The sequence below is a fragment of the Camarhynchus parvulus genome, chromosome 22, assembly GCF_901933205.1.
Source record: "Camarhynchus parvulus chromosome 22, STF_HiC, whole genome shotgun sequence".
Classification (NCBI taxonomy): domain Eukaryota; kingdom Metazoa; phylum Chordata; class Aves; order Passeriformes; family Thraupidae; genus Camarhynchus; species Camarhynchus parvulus.
The window spans coordinates 4,631,948-4,655,714 of NC_044592.1; the positions used below are offsets into that span (position 1 = coordinate 4,631,948).

General features: G+C 61.5%; 2 protein-coding genes across 2 annotated transcripts; both read left to right on the forward strand.

Annotated features, from left to right (window-relative positions):
• Positions 1–10,016: 10,016 nt before the first annotated feature.
• On the forward strand, positions 10,017–11,773 carry LOC115912516 (factor in the germline alpha-like). Its single transcript, XM_030964099.1, has 4 exons — positions 10,017–10,047; positions 10,193–10,674; positions 11,459–11,593; positions 11,732–11,773. The coding sequence occupies exons 1-4, from the start codon at positions 10,017–10,019 to the stop codon at positions 11,771–11,773; spliced, it is 690 nt and encodes a 229-aa protein (XP_030819959.1).
• Positions 11,774–13,794: 2,021 nt separating this feature from the next.
• Positions 13,795–23,491, forward strand: ADD2 (adducin 2). The gene is made up of 13 exons (XM_030964141.1): positions 13,795–14,241; positions 15,020–15,158; positions 15,727–15,878; positions 16,187–16,267; positions 16,349–16,520; positions 17,071–17,213; positions 17,759–17,944; positions 18,705–18,962; positions 19,755–19,874; positions 19,956–20,045; positions 20,262–20,412; positions 20,492–20,581; positions 21,332–23,491. Exons 1-13 carry the CDS (start codon positions 14,068–14,070, stop codon positions 21,628–21,630), a joined length of 2,055 nt encoding a protein of 684 aa, XP_030820001.1. The 5' UTR covers positions 13,795–14,067; the 3' UTR covers positions 21,631–23,491.
• Positions 23,492–23,767: the final 276 nt, after the last annotated feature.

Consider the following 23,767-nt stretch of genomic DNA (forward strand, 5'->3'; position numbering starts at 1 on the left):
TGCATTGGGGTGGGTACAGAGGGGGCAGGGAATGCACTGGGAGTGCACTGGGAATGGACTGGGAATGTACTGGGAATGGGCTGGGAGTGCACTGGGAATGGACTGGGAATGTACTGGGAATGGACTGGGAGTGCACTGGGCGGTGCATTGGGCGGTGCATTGGGCGGTGCATTGGGGTGCGGGTGCAGTCGAAGGGTGAACTGGGGGGGCACTGGGGGGCACTGGTTTGTACTGGGGAGCTGCACAGGGGGTGCACTGGGGGGCTGCAGGTGCCCCGGGGGTTACACTGGGGGATACTGGGGGATACAGGAGGTTGGGGTGTACTGGGGGGTGCATTGGGAGGGTGGGGGAGCACTGGGGATGCAGTGAGGGTGTCCAGTGGGGGGCTGGATTTGGGGTGTGTCACGCGTGTGCTGCAGCCCGTGTGTGTGTCTGTGCGTCCGTGTGTCTGTCCGTCCCCACAGCCCGTGTGTGTGTCCGTGGCTGTGTCCGTGTATCCATGGCTGTGTCCGTGGCTGTGCCTGCAGCCCGTGTGTGTGTCTGTGTGTCCGTGACTGTGTCCATGTGTCTGTCCATGCCCACAGGCCGTGTGTATGCCCGTGACTGTGTCTATGTGTCCGTGCCCGCAGTCCGTGTGTGTGTGTCTGTGTCCGTGTGTCCGTGTCCGTGTCCGTGTCCGTGTCCCTGTGTCCGTGTCCGTCGTGTGTCCGTGTCCGTGTGTCCGTGTCCGTGCCCGCAGTCCGTGTCCGTGTCCGTGTCCGTCCGTGTCCGTGTCCGTGTCCGTGTGTCCGTGTCCGTGCCCGCAGTCCGTGTCCGTGCCCAGTCCGTGTCCGTGTCCGTGTGTCCGTGTCCGTGTCCGTGTGTCCGTGTCCGTGTGTCCGTGTCCGTGTGTCCGTGTCCGTGCCCGCAGCCCGTGCCCGCCGCCGCCGCCCCGCCCGGCGTGCCCGGCGCTGTCGCTGTCACATGCGTGTGAACGTGCGGGGCCCTGTGCACCCGTCAGGTCGCATCCATCAGCCCGCGGCCCGTGGCGCTGCCGCTCCGCCCGCGTGTCCCGCTCCCCGTGCGCGGCCACGGACGGCGGGGGGTGCCCCCTGCTCCCCCAAAACCTTGGGAAGCGTCGCTGGGGAGGGTCCCCGCGGCTGAGCTCTGCCTCCACCATCCCGGCTCCATCCCTGCCCCAACCCTGCTCCATCCCTGCTCCATCCCGCCTTCCTCCTCGCCTCCATCCCGGTTCCATCCCAGCTCCATCCCTGCTCCATCCTGTTCCATCCCGCCTTCCTCCTCGCCTGCATCCATGTTCCATCCCAGCTCCATCCCGGCTCCATGTCTGCTCCAACTCTGCTCCTTCTCAGCTCCATCCCGGCTCCATGCCGGCTCCATCCCGCCTTCCTCCTCGCCTGCATCCCTGCTCCATCCCTGCTCCATCCCTGCTCCATCCCTGCTCCATCCCTGCTCCATCCCTTCTCCACCCCTGCCCCATCCCAGCCCCACCCCTGCCCCATCCCGGCTCCCTCCCGGCCCCACGCGGGATTCCCCGGCCGCAGCCGGGCCTTGGTGGCCCCGAGCCCTACGAGGGCCGCGGCACGTCCTGGCCCTCCGGAGCGGCTCCGCTCGCCGCTGCCGGCAGAGCCGGTCCCAGCAGCCCTGGGGCAGGAGTTACCCAACCCGTCTGCCCGCTCCCGCCGCTTTCCCAACCCGGCCCGAGCAGCTCCGGCTCTTCCCCCTCTCTGGAGCCCTCTCCACGCGGCCATTTACATCGTTTTGGTGTTTCTGCTCAGGGAATTGTAACTCCTTTTTTCAAAGGAAACAGGGGGAGAAGCAACCCGAGCCAGAGGCGAGGCAATGCTGCTACCAGACACCTTTTCCTGCAGGATCCAGTCCTGCCAGACCCACCTCGAATCTGTCAGCTCAGCCCCCAGATCGTGACCTGATGCATTTCAGCATTTGGACTCAATGATCCTTGTGGATCTCTTCCAACCCAGGATATTCCATTAATCTCTGTCGCTGGCCCTACATTTCAATTCACCCTCTGATCCAGCTTCTTTTTTTTTTTTTACCCCTGAAAAGGCAAATTCTCCGTGGTCATGTTGAAATTAAAGCAGCGTTTGAGCCTAAAAATAGCTGGACACATCTGTCCGCCTTCCCCATCTGCTGCCAGCCTGGCTGGATGAAGGGAGGGACTGTCTGTGCAAAATGAGGGACCTGTCTCATCCTTCTGTCCCGTAAAATCAGTTTATTCAGGGAAAATAATCCCCAACACCCCACTGATTCCCCAGATAACGCCCTAGTCAAGGAAGGACAGGAGGAGCTGGGCTCTGCTCAACCAGCTCCTCTAAATAAAGTAATTTTTTTTTTTTTAATTTGAGGTTTTTCTGTTGGTTTTGGGATTCCTTTCATGGAATAAAGCTCCCAGTGGGAATCCTTTCGAGGCACCCCAGCTCCACATGGGCTTGTAATAATCCATCGGCATTTAGCGCCGCGTTCCTGGGGTAAAGGAAGCGGCTGATTGCAGGGATTGAAGCTGGAACCGGCTCTAATTTCTCAAATGTGATTCCTTAAGGACGAGTGGTGCAGTAATGACAGCGTGGAGCGGGAGGAAGAGCCGTGCCCAGCGGCCAGAGCAGGGCCGGAGCAGCCTGGAGCCCTGGGACCAGCCAAGCCCCATCCCACGCAGTGCTGCTGCTCCTGGGGACCCCCAGGACACGCTCAGGAACCCATAACCCACTTCCATACCGGGAAAACTGAGGCACGGGTGGCTCCAGGGGAATGGGGAACCAGCACGGGGCAGCTGGGCTGGGCCTGGAGCTGCTCCAGGAGAGGCGTGAGCTCATCGGGCATCACCTGCCTCGTGATTCACCAGGGCTGCCGCGCTGCTCCACATACTTCCCAACGAGGTTCCATTGGCTGCAGGGGCACCCACGGCCCCACAAACCCGGTGTGGCACCGGTGACCAGCTGGTGACTTTGCCCTGTCACCCAGCGCACCGGAAACCTCCGGAGCCGGGCTGGCCCCAGCCCCGCACGGGGCCGGCAGCACAAAACCGGTCGGAGAACTTTTCTCCCTTCCTTGGGCGGCCGCAGGACGAGCGAGCGCGTGACCCCGGGCCGGGCCGGGTGCAACAGCCTCTCCCCAGCCTTTCTCCAGCTTTTCCCCAGCCCTGCTGCCAGGGAGGGGGCTCAGCCAGCCCCAGCTGCCCCATGAAGGGAGAGGGCGGTGAGGGTTGTGCTGGGGATCCATCCTTCATCCATCCCTCCGCAGATCTCGTGGTGCTGCTGCCATTTCCAGCCCATCCCAACCCCTGTCACCCCCATGGACGCCCAAAAGAGCCAGGGGGATCCCCGGGGGTCAGACTGGGCTGCCCCCCAGCCTGGCTGCCCACCCCTGTGCTGGGGCTAATCCCCAGGAGCGGGCGGAAAAGGGGAGATTAAATTAGATTAGCTGGAGCTGCCTAATTTTAGCGTCCTCACGTGTCGCTGACACACTGCTCCAGCTCTTCCCCTGCTCCCCCAGCCCCGCGCAGCCCCCAAAGCCACCAGGGCCACCAGTCAGGACGGGAGGCACCCAAAGGGGCTTTGGCTGGGAGGTGGCACCCAGGGCGGGTGGGCATGGGGGTCTCTAGACCTGTGCCAGGAGGGGCTGGGGGTGGTGACCCCCTTCCATGGCCATGGCCACGCTGCAGTGGGGCTGGCCACCCTCCATCAGTGCCAGCCACTCTCTGTCAGTGCCAGCCATCTGCCTCCAGGGATGGTCACCGCTCCTGGCTTGTGGCCACCTTCCCCTTGTGGCGGCCACTGTCCCCTGGTGATGGTGACCCCCAGCCTTGGGATCACTCCACCCCAAGCAGCCCCCTCTGCAGGGGGACCCCCTGCTCTGGCACATCCCCTTTCCCCCTGCACTCCCAGCTCCTGCCCCGCACGTCCTGTTCACCACACTGTGAGGGTGACCTTGGCCTGACCAGACCTCCCTCGGGGCAGTGCCAGCTCATGCAGCTGTGCAGGAGCCCTCCAGCCCCATCAAACATCTCCTGATCCATCGGCTGCTCCACGGGATCGGCCTCGTGACGCCGCAGCCAGAGGAGATGTCTGGCCCCCTCCATTCCCAGGAGCCACACTGTCCCCAACACCCCAGCAAGGTCCCCAAAAATCCCAGGAAGGTCCCGAGAGTCCCAGGAATGTCCCAAGAGTCCCAGAAATGTCCCAAAAGTCCCAGTGCAGCACCCAAAGCCTGGATGCTGGCGCTGGCAGGAGCTGTGGCAGGAGAAAAGGTGTCCCCAAAAACCACCACGGCCAAAGGCAGGGAGAGCTGAGGGCCATCCTGCACCCCAGAGGGGCCGTGCCAGGTGCCACCAGCCCTGGCACAGCTCCGAGGTCAAAAGTCCCGGTCAGGACACGGGACCCTGAGTCACCCTGCCCTGGCATGAGCAACTCCCGTGTGCAGCACTTTCCCAATCCCAGCGGAAAGGGGAGGCTTCTCCTGCCTCCCTGGGGCTCTTTCCGTGGGCATGGCATGGGCGCTGCCACGTCCCTGGTGCCACCAAACTGGGGCAGGGACACGGACAGGGAGCCAGGGGCTTTTCCCCAGCCCTGCCCTGGGCACCCTCCTCCTTTCTGCCAGCGCTGTGGGTGTGAGCAAGCTGGATCCTGCGGGTCTCCTGGGGCTGGGACAGCCACCCTGATGGTCCCGTGCCACAGCCACCTCCAGCTTGCCCCGAGCCTGTGAGATCTTCCCCATCCCATCACCCAAAACTCAGATCTGGGGAAGGCACAGCCGTGACAGGATCCCACCCCCAGCCCGTGCTGGGCTGGCAGTGCCCACAGCAGCGTGGCAGAGCCACGTGCGGGTGGATGAGCTGCCAGCCCGTCCTCGGGGCTGGGGGAGGCACAGGGAACAGGGGGAGAGGGGCTGGGAGCCCCCTCCTGCCCCCCAAAGGCCACGGCACTGCTGGGGGCAGGGAACCGAAACCCCCCGTGCCCCAAGGCCAGAAGGATTCCTGAGCCCAGCCCAGGGCTCTCCTGGGGTGTGGGAGCAGAGCTGGGCTCTCCTGGGCTCCCTGCTCATCGCAGGCAGCGTCTCCCTCGCTCCCTGGCAGGACGATCACAGCCCAAAGACCCCAGCCCCATGCATTTCCACCAATTCGCTCTGCCAGGCAGAAAACCACCCCAAATATTCCATCCCACCTTGCTCCAGCGTTATCCCACCTGGTGGAGGCCGGACCTGCTCTCCACCCTGCCATCACTCATTCCCCTGATGCCTTGGCACCCTCAGCTGCTCCCTGTCACCCCTTTGTGCTTCACCCACCGCAGATCCCAGTCCGGGCACAGGGAGCACAAACTCCCTCCCCATCCCAAGCCAGGGTGAAATCCCTTACCTGGGCGAAGCTCTCCCCGTCCATCCCGTTCTCCGTGAGCGTGGACGCCATCCCGGTGGCACCCCCGGTGGTTTGCTGAGACAGCCGCGCCGAGCGGGGTCTGCGAGGGCTTTATCACCTCTGATCCCCGCGGAGGAAGGCCCTGCGTGCCAGCGCCGAGGTCATTGGCTGGGCACGGCGCGGATGGAGACGGGATTTGAGCAGCAGCGCTGTAATCCCGGAGCCCTGGGACGGCACTGACGGAGCTGTCGGGGCTGGGATGCTCTGCAGAGGGGCTGGGCTGCTGCTGCCCCGCCCTGGCAGCCCCACGGGGCGCCCCTCTGCTCCGGACCCCTCTGCTCGGCAGCCCTGGGCACGGCGAGCAGGAGCAGCCAGATCATGGACTGAGCATCGCTCTGTCCTGCAGGGCGACCTCGGCTGCCCCCAGCCCCAATTCCAGAGCCGAGCTCGGCTGAGGAACCCTCTCTGGACTGAGGAACCCTCTCTGCCCCCTCTCAGAGAGACGCAATAAATGGAGAAGCCCCCAGGAGCGGGGCTGGGGTGGGTGCGGAGGGGCCGGGAGCCCCGGGGCGGAACGAGGCCGCGGCCGAGCCTTGCTGCAGCCTCCTCATGCGTGTGCAAATGTGTGCTGCGTGTGAGGACACACGTGGGGCGGGCACACGTGGCCTCCCCCGAGGCTCTGACCCGGCAAAGGGCTTAATTGGGATCCGCAGCGTCTGCCACGGCGGCTCCCGGCGCTCGGGAGGAGCTGTGAGAGTCCCGAGAATCCCAAAAACCCGGATGGGGGAGAAAAGAGGGGCAAAGAGGGGGAAAGAGGGGGAAAGGAGCTGCCTGGCTCCTCCTCCAGCGCGGGGCTCCGTGGGTCCATCCCTACGTGACAGTGGGCACGCAGGGCCCGTCCCTGCTGCTGGAGAGGAGCTGCAGGGCAAAGGAGGGTTAAGGTCGATTCATTTATTCGTTCTGACGGAGATTATCCAGCCCGGAGGGCCCAGCAGCACCAGCAGCCCGGGCTGGAGGGTTGTCTGGGATGGGAAGGGCAGGAATTGCTGGCAGGGAGGAGGAGGATGGAGCTGCAGCCCCTCGTTTTCCCATCACAGAGAGGGACGGGCTGGAGAGAAGGGGTAAAGCTCGGATTTGGGAGCAGCAGGCTCCAGCTGGATTTAGGAACGGCCTGGATGGGCTAAAGCTTAAGACCAAACCTAAATCTTTGTCCAGGTGCTGAGCCCAGCCCCAGCCCTTGGTTGGGCGCTGTGTGAGCTGGTGGGGCAGGGCAGAGCTGAGCTCCAGCCTTGGTCCCATCCCTGCCCCTGTTCCCATCCCGATCCCTGCCCCAATCCCATGCCCATCTTCATCCCTGCCCTGTCCCCATCTCCATCTTCATCTCCATCCCATCTCGAACCTGCTCCCATCCCCATCCCTGCCATCCCATCTCTGTCTTGGTTCCTGTTCCAACTTGGACCCCATCCTGATCCCTGTCCCCATCCCATCCCATCCCATCCCATCCCATCCCATCCCATCCCATCCCATGGCCAGCAGGGACAGCCCAGGGCTCCCCCCGACCCTGGCACAGGGACCCCCACCCCGAGCTGTCCCCCCACCCACCTGCCTCACGCCGCGGCTTTGGCAGCGCCTCCATCCCACGGAAACTCCTTTTATCTCCCAAAATTCCTCTCCTCGGACGGGAGGCTCGGGCTGCTCGGGCTGGGATCCTCCCCGCGCCGCCCCGGCTCGCACAAAGGCTCCTTCACCGCACGGACAGAGCCACCTTTGTTCCCCGCATCCCCTTCCCCGCCGGGAGCCGCCAGGAGCGCGAACCCAGCGGAGGCGCGGGGAGAGGAGCGCCGGCCACCGCTGCCCGCCGGGATCACCCAGCCCCAGCGGGGTTCCAGCGCTTATTCGGATTTGTCCAAGCCAGGGTTGTTTGGTATCCCCTCGGGATGAGGGGTGGGTGGCGGGGATCCAAGCGATGCCCGCCTGGGCATTTGGGGACCCCTGGAATATTTCATTCCCCATAAAATGTTTTATTATTTTATCTGGGCACCACAAGGCTGGCAGCCCTGGCAGGGACCAAACCCTGAGACATTTGGGACCCTTGGAATACTTCATTCTCCATAAAATGTTTTAGTATTTTATCTGGGCACCACAAGGCTGGTACCAAATCCTCCCAGGACATTTCTGACCCTTGGAATATTTCCCTCCCATAAAATATTTTATGATTTTATCTGGGCACCACGAGGCTGGCAGCCCTGGCAGGCATCAAACCCTCCCGAGACATTTGGGACCCTTGGAATATTCTACCCCCCATAAAATATTTTATTATTTTATCTGGGCACCACAAGGCTGGCACCAAACTCTCCTGAGACATTTGGGACCCTTGGAATATTCTACCCCCCATAAAATATTTTATTATTTTATCTGGGCACCACGAGGCCGGCACCAAACTCTCCTGAGACATTTGGGACCCTTGGAACATTTCCCTCCCATAAAATATTTCATTATTTTATCTGGGCACCACGAGGCTGGCACCAAACTCTCCTGAGACATTTGGGACCCTTGGAACATTTCCCTCCCATAAAATATTTCATCATTTTATCTGGGCACCACGAGCCTGGCGCCCTGGGACGTTGGGGACCCTTGGAATATTTCCCTCCCATAAACGTTTTATTATTTTATCTGGGCACCACGAGGCTGGCACGAGGCTGGCAGCCCTGGCAGGCACCGAACTCTCCCGGGACGTTTGGGATTGTGCCAGGAAAGATTGGGTTTAATCCCGTGCCAACAGCTGCCCCGGGCCCAGATTAGCCCTGGCACCTTCCCTGGCACCTTCCCTGCCCTTCCCTGCCCTTCCACCTCCCCAGCACGGAGCTGGAAACCCTTCCCAGCCGCGGTGTCGATGCCAGAGGGGTCGCTGGGGTGGGGGGCAGAGACCCCCGGATTTGGGGAGCACCCAGGGATGGACGGGGAGCTGCTCCCAGCCCTGCCCGAGCTCAGGGAGGGGAAATGGGAGGGAAAAGTGGGTTTGGGGGGGGGGAGCAGCGTTCCCAGCACAGCACCCGGGTTCTGGGCTGGGCTTCACTGGGGTTCAGCCTTTTCCCAGCTCCCTTCCCTAACCGGGACCCCTTATCACCCTGTCCCTCATAACTGTCACCCTAAAACACAAAACCCCCGAGAATGAGGCCCCTAATAACAGCGACCCCAAAAAATAGTGACCCATAAAAAATGTGGGCCCTTAAAACCATGATCCCTAATAACCCCAAATGCTAATTATTGTAACCCCTAAAAATGTAACCCCTATTGTAACCCCTAAAACTGTAACCCCAATTGTAATCCCTATTGTAACCCCTATTGGAACCCTTATTGGAACCCCTAAAACCCCTAATAACCCCAAACCCTATTAACAGCGACCCCAAATAAATGTGTCCCCCAATAACCCCAAATCCCAATAACCATGATCCCTGAAACGAGGTCACTAATAACTCTGTGACCCCTTAAAACCATGACCCCAAATAGCCCCAAATTCTGATTATTGTAACCCCCAAAACTGGGACCCCTTCAAACCCCATTTCCACCCCCAGCCCTCATTTTCCCCCAGTATTTAATGCCCCTCTGCTGAACCTGGAGCGTTTCCCAGCTTTTCCCCAGGAGCTCCCAGGGGTGATCCCGGGTGAGCAGCTGGGCACGGGCCCATTTTTGGGGTGACTTTGCACCTCCCTGCCCTCCGATTAATTTGCCAGCCCCAGAATCGTGCCCAGATCGGGGCAGGAATAATGGGATTATCCCGGGCCTGCTGCGGGACGGGGAAGCTCATTAAGGGGCATTAAAGAGGAGGAAATTGGGTTTTTCTAAGTTCTTAGGGGAAACCTCCATTAACTGCCGTGTGCCTCTCATTTTAGGGTCATTTTGGGTTTTTTTGGAGTTTGCTCTGCGCTCTCACTCTCCTTACGGGCCCAGAAGGAACCTGGGGTGGTGTCCAGGGGTTCCAGGTGTGGGGAAACTGAGGCAGGGCAGCCCCAGCCCGGCACAGGGGACGGTCCGTGCCCCACACACGGCTCGGAGCCGCCTCTGGAGCCCCCAGATCCCCTGGGAACAGCGGGATGAGCCCCTCGGAGGGCTCGGGGAGGGAAACCCAGCCCGGGGCTGGGATGGGGATCCCCCCATGGTGGATAACCCCAAGTGACCTGAGGTTTTTTGGAGGAAAAAGGGCGGTTTTGCCATTTTTATTCCAGCCTCCCCGAGTTTTGCGGCATGTCAGGGACTGACACTGCCACCTACCGAGCCGGGCCCGCTGTCACACAACCTCTTTTTTCTGCTTTAACCCCCAAAAGTGGCTTTAGGAGCACAGCAAGTCTCTCAAACCCACCCATCCAGGTGCCCCTGGGTGCCAGGACCCCAAAATATCCCCAAATACCCCCAAATACCCCTGAGCGCACTTTTGGAGCCTTTTTTGGGCTCAGGGCTTTGTGGGGACCAGGTTGGCATGGGGAGAGGGGAAACTGAGGCACAGCGAGAGATTGGGATTTTGGGGTACCAGGGATCAGGATTTTGGGGTACAAGGGATCAGGAATTTGGGGTACCTCAGGATTTTGGGGGTACAGGCCGGGACGGTGGGTGAGGGAACCCGGGCACAGCCCGAGCTCGTCAGGCCCAGATGGGTCCCACCTGTGCCTCGTTAGCCCCGGGTATTTAAGGGCCCCTTTTTTCCCTAAATTTCACCCTTTTTGAGAGTCAGCTCAGGGGGTGCAGCCTCGGTCCTTTTGTGGGATGGGGGAGCCCGGCAGAGCTGGGGGGTGGCCGGGGGTCCTGGAACCCTCGGGGGTCTCACAGCCCTCAGGGACCCAGAGCCCTCGGAGCCCTCGGGGGTCCCAGAGCCCTCAGGGGTCCCGGGGCCCTCAAGGGACCCAGATCCTCCGGGGGTCCTGCAGCCCTCAGGGGTCCCCAAGCCCTTGGAACCTTCGGGGGTCTCAGGGGTCCTGGAGCCCTCAGGGATCCAAAAGCCATTGGAGTCCCCGAGGGTCCCAGAGCCTTCAGGGGTCTTGGGGGTCCCGGGGCCCTCAAGGGACCCAGATCCCCCGGGGGTCCCAGAGCCCTCGGGGGTCCCGCAGCCCTTGGAGCCCCCGGGGGTCCCGCAGCCCACGCCGCCCCCCGAGCTGCTGGGGGAGCTCCTGCAGCAGCGCTTCGGGCCCCTGCCCCAGCCCGCCCCCATCGTCCGCCTGCGCCGCGGCCCCAGCGGGGGCTACGAACCCACCGGGGACCCGGCCGAGGTGCTGGAGCGGCGGCAGGCGGCCAACGCCAAGGAGAGGGAGAGGGTGAGCACCCCAAAAACCCCAAACCCCAAAAACCCCACATCCCGCTGAGCCCCCAAAGCACAGCCCAGGGTGGGGTCACACTGGGGGGACACCGGCAGTGCCACGGGGGGACTTTGCTTTTGGGGGGTGGGTTTAATCCTGGGGGGCCCAGGGGAGTTCTAGGAGGGCCTGGTTTAATTCTGGGGGGTCGGTTTAGTCCTGGAGTCAGTTTAATTCTGAGGTCTCAGTTTAATTGTGGGAGAGTCATGTTCGGCCGTGGTGAGCCCAGTTTAATCCCGGTTTAAAGGTCCCAGTTTAACCCAGTTTGATCCTGTGAGGGACCCACTGTAATCCTTCGGGGCAGTTCAGTCCCAGGGTGGGATTTAATTCAGGGTGGGACCCCAATTTTGGTTATGGGCCGGTCTGGTTTGATCCTGCTGAGCCCTGGGGGTGGTCCCAGTTTAATCTTGAGAGAGCCCAGTTTGGGCCTGGGGGGATCCTGGAGTAACTCGGGGGTCTTGGGATAACCTGGGGGTCTCTGAGGTCCCTTTGGGGCCCTTTTGGGGTCTCTGACAGGGTCTCTTTGGGGTCTCTGATCACGTTCCCTTTGGGGTCTCTAATGGGGGTCTTTGGGGTTCCTTTGGGGTCTCTAACCTGATTCCCTTTGGGATCTCTAACCCAATTCCTTTTGGGGTCTCTGACCGGGGTCCCTTTGGAGCCCTTTTGGGGTGTCTGACCCAATTCCCTTTGGGGTCTCTAAGGGGGTCCCCCCGGGTCTCTGACCGGGTCCCTTTGTGCCCCGCAGATCCGGAACCTCAACAGCGGCTTCTCCCAGCTGCGCTCCCTGGTGCCGCTGGTGCCGCGGGACCGCCGGCCCAACAAGGCGGACACGCTGCGGGCGGCGGCCGAGTACATCCGGCTGCTGCGGGCCGTGCTGCAGGTGAGACCCCAAACCTGCCCCAAACCTGACCCTAAAACTGCTCACAAACCCCCAAAAACATCCGGCTGCTGCGGGCCGTGCTGCAGGTGAGACCCCAAACCTGCCCCAAACCTGACCCTAAACACCCCAAACATCCAGCTGCTGCAGGACTGCCACGTGAGACCCCAAACCTGCCCCTAAAACTGCTCACAAACCTCTGAAACAATGGGGTGCTGCGGGACTGCCAGCTGAGACCCCAAACCTGACCCTCCATTTCCAAATTCCCCTATAATGTTGGGGTTTGGGGAGGCTCGTGGGATTTTTCTTGGTATTTTTCAGCTTGGAATGAATTTAATAATCAAAATTAAATTGAATTATTGTTCGAAGAGGGACCTTAAAACTGACCCCCTGTAAAGTGGGTTTTTAAAGTGGGCTTTGGGGGATTTTTATTCTCATTTTTCAGGTCGGAATTAATTTAAAAATTAAAAAAATAATTTGAATTATTATTGATGGTAAACCCCAAAACTGACCCAAACCCGCCCTATAATTTGTGGGCCTGGTGGGGACTTTCCTGCATGAGTTATTTGAGGTTGGGATTAATTTAATAATGGAATTGATTTATTTTGGGGGGATTATTCTTGGAGGGAGCGGGTGTTATTGTTGGGGAGCACCCCCCATTTCTGATATTATTTTTTAATTCCCCTTTTCCCAGGAGGTCGGCGCTGAGCAGGCGTTGGGGGGCACGGCCGGGGGGGCCCCTGAGCCTGGCCTGGCCGGGCCCCCCCGTGCCCCTGGGGACCCCCCAAACCTGGGGCACGGTGAGTGGGGGGGGCACCCCGGGAATTTGGGGGGGATCAGCCCCACCTGCAGGGGGACAGAAAACCTTGGGGGGGTCACAATGGGCTCCGGGTTTGGGGGAGCATCTGGGTAAATAAACGAGGGAGGCTCAAAATCACCTTTTCCCCCCAAATATTCTAAAATATCCAATATTCCTTTTTTTCTCTTTTTTTGTTTTTTTTTAGGTGTTTCCTGACTCCCCTAGAAGTTCGTGGGGGTCTGCCCCGAAGGCCAAGCTCAAGGCTCCAGCCCCCATTTCCCATTTTTGGGGTCACGCTCCTGTCCTGGTGCCCTGCACCCCATAAAACCCACACCCCCGAATTAGGGGGACGGGGGGGGTCTGTCCCCCTTAAAACGCAGAGGTTGGGGGCGGGGGATGCAGAGCTGTAATTAATTTCTTTGAGATTGTAATTAGCAATTAGCTCCTCCCCCCCCAGGTAAGGGGTTATTAACGATTGTTAATGCGACCCCAATTAATCGCACAATAAAAAGGGATTGCGGGGTTCGGGGTCCCCCCGCTGTTCGTGGGCAGGGGCTGGGCTCGGGGGGGGCGGGGCGGGGGAGGCGCGGGGACACGCGTGGTGCGCGGGGGGCGGCCCTTTGTCAGGATGCTCTGAGGAGGAGGAGGAGGAGGAGGAAGGTGGGTGATGGCAGCAGCCCCCGGCCGCGGCCCCTCGGGGCGGGGGGGATCTGGGGGGAGCCTGGGTGACCCCCCCTTTCCTCAGCCCCCCCCCAAATTGACCGCATGCAGGTGGGGGGCTGCATCCCACCCTTCCCCCCGTGCCTGGGCCTTCATCCCGGGTGGTACCGAGAGCATCCTCCCCCCCCCGGGGCGGGGGCGATGCTGCGGCCCCCCCGCTCCATCCCCGCTCCATCCCCGCTCCCAGCGCTGTGTTATCCCGGTTCCAGCCCGGTTTTATCCCGGTTCCAGCCCGGTTCTCGCTCCCCCCCCGCCCTGCGGCTGCCGCAGCGGCGCTGGGCGCGGCGCGGGCGGAGGCGGGGATGGATGGATGGATGGATGGATGGATGGATGGGGGGCGATGCTGGAAGGGCGAGCCCGGGGTGGGGGGGTCCTGGCCCAGCCCCCCAGAGCCCCCCCCGTCCCCTCCGGGGGTCAGCGCGGCCCCCCCGGGTTTATCCCCGCCCGGTGAGACAGGTGCGCTCCGAGCAGCGAAATCGGGGGGTGCCCTCCTGTTCTGAGCGGGGGGGACTGGGGGGCGGCCCCGCCCTGGGTTCTGGGGGGGCCTTGGCGGCAGCATCCCCACAGTGATCGGGGACGGTGACCTGGAGGGGAAGGGAGGGTCCTCTGGGGTCCTACTGGGGCCCTTTTGGGGTTCATTGGGGTCTTACTGGGGTCGGTGGGCCAGGAGCCACCCCCCGTGTGACGGCAGAGTGGGGCTGAGCCCCCCATAGTGGGTGACCCCAATTTGGGGGAGCGCCCATGGGTGCCCTGAGCTGTGCCCGTTCTCAGCCCTCTCCGCGCTGTCACCCAGCCTGGCCGGTGTCCCCTCCCGGTGTCCCCACGCTGTCCCCTCGCGCCGGGCAGGGCGGTTCCCCTCTGCCCTTATCAGCGGGCCGCAGCCGCTCCGTGTTTTCGGTGCTTTCTCCCCAATCTGTACCGGGGCTGCTGACGCCGCGTGTCCCCGCGGCTCCCCAGGATGAGCACGGCCGCCAGCCCCGAGCCCCTGCCCGAGCCCCCGGCGCCGGGGCCGCGCTGTCCCCCCCAGGAGGACCCCGAGTTCCTGCGGGCGCGGAGCGGGGCCGGGGACCTGCGCCAGGACTTCAACCTGATGGAGCAGAAGAAGCGGGTGACCATGATCCTGCAGAGCCCGGTGAGCCCCCCGCTGGCCCTGTCCCCAACCCCATCTGTCTGTCCCCGACCCTGTCCCACCGGTCCCCAGCCCCGTGCTGTGTGTCCCCAGCCCCATCCACCTGTCACCGGCCCCGTTGCTCCTTTCCTCAGCCCCGTTCCACTTGTCCCCAAACCCTGTTCTTCGTGTCCCCAACCTCTTCTCTTCTGTCCCCCACCCGGCCCACATCCCGTCCCTCCTGTCGCCAGCCCCCTCTTGTCGCTGGCCCCGTCCTTTGTTGTCCCCGCCCCGTCGCTCCTGTCCCCAAGCTCATGCATGTCACCACACGGTGTCCCCACCTGGCAGTGCCACTGCTGCTGTCACTGAGCTGCCAGTGCCACCGTGCCAGCGAGGCAGCGGTGACACCGACACCAGGGTGGCAATGCCACCATCACGGTGCCACCAATCCGGTGGTGCCACCACCACCTCAGTGGCACATAGCTGGCAGTGTTACTGTCACCGAGCTGGTGACACTGGTGCCACCAGTGAGCCACCAAGTCAGCAGTGCCACCCTCACCATGTCACCAGGCTGGTGGTGTCACTGTCCCCGTGTGACCAAGCTGGCAGTGCCACCAGGGCAATGATGTCCCTGACACCGAACTGCCAGTGCCACCTGCACCGTGCCACAAACCTGGCGGTGCCACCGTCACCTCTGTGGCACCAAGCTGGCGGTGCTGTCCCCACTGCCACCACTGTGCCCCCACCCCCGTGTCCCCAGCGGTGCCACCCAGCCCATTGTCCCCCTGTCCCCGTGCCGCAGTCCTTCCGGGAGGAGCTGGAGAGCCTCATCCAGGAGCAGATGAAGAAGGGGAACAACTCGTCCCACGTGTGGGCGCTGCGGCAGATCGCCGACTTCATGGCCACCACGTCCCCTGCCACCCTGCCCACCTCCCCCATGGGTACGTGGGGCCCTCTGGGGACGAGGGGCGGGCTGGGAAAAACCCCAAAATCTGGGGGGCACCAAATCTTGGCACCCCTGGAACCTCCAAATCTCACAAAAACCTTTGGGACCTTCAGGGGCCTCAAATGCTTTGGGACCACCAAACCTTTGGGACCTTGAGGACACCAAAAACCTTTGGGGTCATCAAACCTTTGAGACCACCAAGCTTTGGGGGTCTCTAAACTTTTGGGATCTTGGGGACTCCCAAACCTTTGGAATCATTGACTCTTTGGGATCTTGGGGGGCCACCAAACCCCTGGGATCCCCCAAACCCTTTGAGGCCCACCAAATCTTTGGGGCCATCAAACCTGGGGGACCACCCAACCTTTGACACCCTGGAGACCCCCAAATCCTTTGTGGCCACCAAACCTTTAATGCCTTGGGGACCCCCAAATCCTTTGTGGCCACCAAACCTTGATGTCCAGCAAACCTTTGGATCCACCAAACCCATCCCACAACTCTCTTCCCCCGCTGAACCCCCCGTGGTTTGGGGGTCCCACAGCTGACGGGGGGTCCCCAATCCCCAGGGCTGGCGTCGGTCACCCCCATCAATGACCTGCATGGGACAGAGGGGCCGGCCCTGGCCAAGGGCGAGCGGCTGATGCGCTGCAAGGTGGGCAGCATCCACCGGCTGCTGGACCTGTACGGCTGGGCACAGCTGGGACACGCTGCTGTCACCGTGAGCACCCCAAAAAACAGAAAATAGGGGATTTGGGGTTGCCTTGAGGGTTTGTGTGTTGTGATTTTGTGGGGCAGTTTGTGTGGTTTTGGACATTTGAGGTGGGTTGGGGCTTTGAGGGTTTGTGGGTTGTTATTTTGGGGGGTTTTGGGGTTGTTGTTGGGTTCCCTCGGGGTGTTGGTTTGGGGAGGAGTTCTGGAGGCTTTCTCATGCTTTAGGGGGCGGTCAGAGGCGTGTGGGGCTTTGGGGGATGTCCATTTTGGGATCTTCCCGGGCTGTTTCTCACCGCACCCTGTCCCCCGTGGCAGCTGCGGGTCAGCAAGGAGCAGGAGCACTTCCTGGTGGCCCCGCAGGGGCTGGCGTGCAGCGAGGTGACAGCGGCCAGCCTGGTGAGCCCCCCAAAACAACAACCCACGAACCCGGGGCTGCCCGGGCGGGGAGCAGCCCCCTGAGCCCCCCGTGCCCCCCAGGTGAAGGTGAACGTGCTGGGGGCCGTGGTGGAGCAGGGCAGCACCGGCTTCGCCCCCGACGCCCGCAGTTTCAGCCTCCACGCCGCCATCTACGCGGCGCGCCCCGACATCCGCTGCATCGTGCGGCTGCACACCCCGGCCGCGGCCGCCGTACGCGGGGAACGGGGCGGGAGAGCGGGGAGAGGGGATCTGGGGGCTGGGGATGCAAGGGAACTTGGGGGAGATGGGCTTTGGGGGGATTCGGGGGTGAGGGGAATGTGGGGTCGTTTGAGGGAGGTTGGGTTTGGGTCTTGGGAGTGAGGGGAATGTGGAGATTTTTGGGGGAGGTTGGGTTTGGGGGGCTTGGGAGGTAGGGGGATGTGGGGGTGTTTGGGGGGATTTGGGAGAGTGGAAGGGTGTTTTGGAGGGGTTGGGGGATTTGGAGGCTGGGGAGATCAGAGAGATGGGATTTGGGGGGCTTGGGAGCTAGGGGAGCTTGGGCCCCTTTTGGGGAGATTGGTTTGGGGGTGATTTGGAAGGGTGTTTTGGAAGAGTTGGTGGAGTTTGTTTGGTTGTTGGATTTTGGGGCTGCTGGTGGTTTTTTGGGCTATTGGTGTTTCCTGGGGGATGTTTGGTGTTTCCCCCCTGTGGGGTTATGCGTGCGGGCTCCTGCCCCCCCGCTGCCCTTCTCCCCGGGACGTCGCCCACGTCTCCCGAGTGGGACGAGGCGCATCGCGGGGCTCCAGTGCCCATCTCCGCGGCTGCCCCCGGGGGCGGGGACGTTGCCTACTTCGACTTCCGCGGGGAGGTGGAGGACGAGGCGGATCGCGTGGAGCTCGGCAAGTGGCTTCTACCACTCCACCTGCAGGCGGCCTGCGAGGTGCAGGTGGCGCGCCGGGCCCGGCGCGGGCCGGCACGCGACAGCCCGCGGCAGATCCTGGTGCTGCGGAACCACGGGTGCCAGGGTGCCCAGGAGCATGGCATGAGCTGTGCCAGGTGTCTGCCCCTCATTTCCACCCTTGTACACGAGCGTGCCAGTCGGGTCGCCAGGTGCAGGGCCGCGGGGCTGGGCTGGGGCAGGTCCGGCCCCGCACCCGCGAGCGTGCCAGTCTGCCTGCCCCGAGCTGTGCAGCAGTCAGCCAGAGTGCCCAGGGCATGGCATGAGCTGTGCCAGCTCTCTGCCCCTCATCTCCCCTCCATGCCCTGAGCTGTGCCAGCTCTCTGCCCCTCATTTCCCCTCCATGCCCCGATCTGTGCCATCTCTCAGCCTCATTCCCTCCCTCATGCGCCATCTCTCAGTCCCTCCAGTGTCCCATCCCCTTGCCCCGATCTGTGCCCTCTCTCAGCCCCGTTCCCCCCATGTGCCCCCCCGGCGGTGCCCGCGGGCCCGTCCCGCGCTGTCCCCGCCCAGCGGTGCCCGGTGCCCCGCAGGTGTCGGCGCTGGCGAGCGCGGGCGGCGCGGAGAACCTGATCGTGCTGGAGCGGGGCGCGCAGCAGCAGCGCGGCCCGCAGGGGCTGAGCGCCGTGCGCCGCGCCGGGGCCACCTTCGGGCCGCTGCACAAGAGCCGCCTGGGCGAGCACGAGTTCGAGGCGCTCATGAGGATGCTGGACAACCTGGTGAGCGCCGAGACCCGCCCCGAAACGGGCGGCGATAACGCGGGTTTTATCAGGGGCTCGGTTTCTTCGTGCAAGAAAGGCCGCTGCTCTATTCAGAGTATATATTTAAATATAGATTTTTATATATTTATACGTTTTACATATAAATATATCGTAATTATATATTTATATTATTATATTTATGTATAAATACTTCTTTATATTTTATACATTTATACATAAATATAAATATATGTAAATTATGTATTTATATTATTACATTTCTGCATAAATATTTATTTATATATTGTATGTATTTATATATTATATATGTCTATTTTATATATGTTTATTAAATATATTTGTACATTTAGATATAAATATACATTTATATATTTATATATACATATAAATATATATAATATATTTTATGTTGATGTATTTTATATGTAAATAAATATTTATATATCAATATCGGAGTGCACTGGGTTAAACCTAACAGGTCAGCAGCGCAGTGAAACCCAGTTCAGTGCTTGTTAAGGGCCAGTGAATATAATAATATTTTCTCTTTTTAGACATGTTTACATATCTTGCTCACTGACCTATAGTTTATGCAGGTGCAAAAGGTTCTTTCACTAAAATAGGTTGCTGTGCTAGCTGTTTCCTCATTCCTCTAACTCTTCTTTATGGGAACTCATAAATCATTTTCTTTATAATATCTCTACCTGTCTGTGACAAAACCGTGCTCAGGCACCCAATTTCCCCCTCCGTGTGTCCCCAGGGCTACCGCACGGGCTACACGTACCGCTACCCCTTCGTGCAGGAGAAGAGCAAGCCCAAGAGCGACGTGCTGATCCCCGCCACCGTCACGGCCTTCGTGTTCGAGGAGGAGCCCGCCGGGACCCCCGCCCTGCGCCAGCACGCCCACAAGCAGCAGAAGGAGAAGACGCGGTGGCTCAACACCCCCAACACCTACACCAGGGTCAGCCTGGCCGAGGAGGCGCAGGGCAGCGCCGGGGCCCAGAGGACAAAGACCACGGTGAGGGGGCGGCAGGGGCTTGGGGATGGACGGCCAGGGAGGTGGAGGGGGTCCTGGGATGGACCCCGTGAAAACCTGGCGTGTAGGGAGGCCTGGGGACCACCTGCATCCTGCAAAAATGATCATTTTGAAATATTGCCACCTCATTCTTGTGGGGCCAAGTGCTATTGGCTTTATCGGGGTCTTCTCTCTGTGCAAGATGCATTTATTGGGGTCTCCTCATTTACTGGGGCTTCCTTCTATGCAAGATACATTTATTGGGGTCCCCTCATTTATTGGGGTCCCCCTCTATGTTACATTTATTGGGGTCTCTGCTTTATTATCAGGATCTCTACATAAGATGTATCTATTGCAGTTTCCCCTCTACACAAGATGCATTGTTTGGGATCTCCCCACATTTGTCAGGGTCTCCCCTCTATATAAAATGCTTTTATTGGGGTCTCCCTTTTATGGGGGGTCTCCCTTCTACACAAGACCTATTTATAAGGGTCTCCCCTCTATTACTGGGGTCTCTCCCTTGTGCAAGGTGCATTTATTGGGGTCTTTCCTCCATGTAACACCTGTTTATCAAGGTCTCCCTTCTACACAAGATGCTTTTTTTGGGGTCCTCCTCTATTACTGGAATCCTCCTTTTAGCATGATGCATTCAGTCAGTTCTTCCTTCTATGCAAGGAGAGTTTATTGGGGTCTCCCTGCACTTATGGTGCTTCCCCTCTACATCGGGGTCTCCCCTCTATACGAGTTTCATTTTTTGGGGTCTCCTCGTCCCCAAACCTGTTCCTGGGTTTGCAGTGGCTGCGGGCAGACGAGGTGGAGAAGGGCAGCAGCGGGACCCCGATCCGCATTGAGAACCCCAACCAGTTCGTGCCGCTCTACACGGACCCGCAGGAGGTGCTGGAGATGCGCAACAAGGTGGGCAGGGCTGTGGGCAGCGGGGTCTCGGGGCGCTCAGCCCTGTCCCTGGAGGGGATTCAGCCCTGTCCTCCCCCACAGATCCGCGAGCAAAACCGCCAGGACGTGAAATCAGCCGGGCCCCAGTCGCAGCTGCTGGCCAGCGTCATCGCCGAGACCAGCCGCAGCCCCGTACGGCACCTGTGGCACCTGGGTCACCCCGTGTCCCCAGCCCTGTGTCACCCCGTGTCCCCAGCCCTGTGTCACCCCGTGTCCCCAGCCCACGTCACCCTGTGACACCCCGCGTCCCCGACTCTCCGGGGGTGATACTGCCCCAGTGGGGTGACATTGCCCCAGGGGGGTGACATTGCCCCAGGGAGGTGACACCACTCTGTGGCTCCGTTTCAGTCCACCGAGAGCCACCTGGGGGACGCAGAGGCCAAGGAGGGCGGGGAGGAGGCGCCCCCCGAGCCAGAGCCCCCCAACCCCTTCAGCCAGCTGACGGACCAGGAGCTGGAGGAGTACAAGCAGGAGGTGGAGAGGAAGAAGCGCCTGCAGGGTAGGAGAGACCCCCAAAGCCCCCAGGGCCGCGGGTGGCAGCGAGGGGACCGAGGCCAGCGTGTGTCTCTCTGTGGCAGGTGAGAAGGACGCGGCAGCTGAGGAGAGCGGGGCTCCCCCCCCAGAGCCGCCCCCGCCAGAGCCCCCGGCGCCCACGGAGCCCACGGAGGGTGAGTGGGGCGACGAGCACCCCAAAGTGAGGGCTGGGGTCCCAGCGAGCAGCAGGAGTGGGGCACAAGGGCGGCTGTGGCTGGGACGCAGCTGGCTGTCACCTCGTGTCACCCCGCGCTGCCACCCCACTCCAGAGGGGCTGAGCGGGAGCGTGGCAGGAGGACGTGAGCTCTGCCTTGGTGGTGGCTTTGTGGGGTGCAGGGGACAGCCCTGTCCCCCAGCCCGGGCCCCACTGTTCCCACCCACAGCGGGTGCCGGGGCGCGGCTCGGGGCTGCTGGCTCTGCCATGGTGTCTCGTGGTGTCCGTCTGTCTGTCTGTCTGTCTCCACAACGTCTCCTTTCTCTTTCCTCCCCGTGTGCCTGTCACCCAAGGAGTTATCCCTGAATCCCTGGCGCCGTAGTAAGTACGGAGAGGCCACCCCGGACGGACGAGGGACAGGGGCTCGGGGGGATCTTCGGTCTCCGTGGAAATCCCTTAGGAAACCCCCTGGGGAATCCCTCCCTCCCTCCCTGGTGTCGCTTCCTGCTTCTCCTGCTGCCTCTTCCCGGCTCTCCATCCCACATCGCTTGTCCCGCAGGGAGGGGGCGGCTCGGGGAGCGGTGCCTGTGGCAGGACAGGATCAAATCCCAACGTTCTCCTCTCGTGGAGGCCAAATCCCGCTCCTGCCCAGGCCCCACTGCACCTCTGGGGGATAAACCCCCCAGAACAGCGGTGCTGCTGCCCCAACTCCCTGCTCCCTCTCCCCAAGGTGATAAGAAGGCCGATGGTGGCCAAGCCCCCCCCGATCCCACTGCCAAGAAGGAGCCACCGGCGGTGGTGAACGGGAAGGATGAGGAGCAAAGCACCGAGGAAAACCTTGGAAAAGGGGGGACAGACCGGACAACCACCAACGCCGACCAGGATGCCCCCAAGGAGAAGGAGACAGTGACCAGCAACCCCGTGTCCCCCGACGGTTCACCCTCCAAATCACCCTCCAAAAAGAAGAAGAAATTCCGGACCCCGTCTTTCCTGAAAAAAGGCAAAAAGAAGGAAAAGATCGAGTCCTGAGTGTCCTGTGGCCTCACCAGGGATCCTGGCATCGCCGGGACCCCGAGGCGCGGCTCTAAACCCCAGAACCCGGCTGCTTCCTGGGCCCGAGGCACCTCGTCCCCCTTATCACCCGCCTCTGGGGGCTGTCACCGGGCTCAGAGAGACCGTGGTCCCTGTCTGGGGAAGCTCCCGCTGCACCTCCCTGCCCCTCTCCCTCCTGGGCTCCGGCCCCTTCCCACACCGTGGGCCGAGGGCTGGACTGTCTCCACCAGAGCCCAGATCTTCTTGGTTTGAGGAAGAAAAGGGTGTTTCGTGGTTATTCTCTTCACCTTCTGTTTCAAGCTCTGCTGGAATGGCGCCGGCTTCATCCCCAGGGAAAACTGTCCATCGCTTCACCAGGAGAACAGGATCGAGCTGAAGGCTTTTCCTGAAGAGGAGCTGAGGTTTTTCCTCCCCGGATTGTAAACCTTCCTCCCCATGGGCTCAAGAACCACTTCCTCCCCTTCTCCTGGTAGCCCCAGCCCGTGTTTTCCCCACCCAAGGAAGAGCAGCAGGATTTCCCACCGCTGGAAAAGCCCCCACCTCACTGCACGACCCGCACCTGGGAAAATAGGGAAAAGAACCCCACACCCCTCCGGGACTTGTCTGTGTTATTTAAAACTGAGCAAAACTCACTCACTAAGTGCTACTTCGGGATGAACACACGCTGCCAGCTCACAGCGGCCACGCCGGCCCCCTGCTTTTCCCAGCTCTGGAATTCCCAGCACAAGTTCCATCCTTCCTGGCGTTCCCTTCCCTCCCAGCGTTACAGCCTCCTGGCCACCCCTGCCCGGGAAGAGCCCCAGCCCTGCCCGCGCTCCCCACAGCCCTTCCAGCGCTGGGATTTGGGGATAAACCACCGGGATCAGCCCCAAACCCTCCCCCCTTCCTGGGGTGCTCGCCCTGAGCCTTGCTGCGTCCGTGGAGCCCTGCCCAGGAGGTTTGGGATACCCCAGAACCCCCGTCTGGGGCTCCCCCAGCCCAGCAGGGTTTCCCCGCGTGCCATCAGTGTGGTTTCAAACCGAGGGGACACTCTGAGCCCCTCAACCCTGTCACTGGGGGGCTGTTCCTCACTGCCACTGATTCTGAGGCTCTTTGAGGCCATTTTTGTCACCTGGGTGCCCCGGGGCAGCAGAGCCCGCAGAGACAGCCGTGTCCCCTCCCTGGGGTAGCACTGTCACACCTGGGGGCAATTCCTGAATGACAGCACTGCCACACCCCCAGCCCAACCCGGGGGCTCCCCCAGGGGTTTTGTCCCCACTCTGTCCCTGAAGGTGTGTGCCCAGGGCCTTTGTCACCCCTTTGCTCCCCAGGGGTCTGTCCCCGGGGCCTTTGTCACCCCTTTCTCCCCAGGGGCCTGTCCCCAGGGCCTTTGTCACCCCTTTTCCCAAGGGCCACTGGCTTTGCAGAGGACCCTGGGGATGACCTCCCCATCCATGAAATTCCAGGTAGAAAGGGACAAAGGCTCCAGTGCCACCATCATCACCACGATGGAGGTAAACAGAGCCAAGATCACCCCCCAGGACCACCCCTCGGGTAATTCCCCCAGCCCACCTCCCCGCCTCCCCTTCCCCTCGCTCCAGCAAGGCTCAGGGTGGGGGCAAATCCCTGATCCGCACCCCCGCTGGAAAACAGAGGCAGGTCCCACCCTGGCAGCGGGGAAGGGCGAGTCCCGCGGGGCTCGGCACCTCTCCTCTGCCCACCGGGGCGGCAGGGCGGGCGCTGGAGCCGCGGAACGGCACCGGGAGGAGGCCGGGGGGTGGCACGTCCCCCCGCGTGTGACAATCGCGGCCGGGAGCGCGTGGAACGCCGGTGTAAATAAATAAACCCCGTGTTTGGCACCCGGCAGCGCTCGGAGCCCGAGGGATGGGAATGGAGATGGGATGGAGATGGTGATGGGCTGGACATAGGTGTGGGGAATGGGGATGGGAATAGAGGTGGAAGTGGGAATGGGAAGGGGATGATGGGGATGGGACAAGGGAGAAGGTGGAGATGGGAATGGGAAGGGGATGATGGGGATGGGACAAGGGAGAAGGTGGAGACAGGAATCGGGATAGGAATAGGAATGGGAGGGGTGGGGATGGGGATGGGAAGGGGATAATGGGGATGGGGTGAG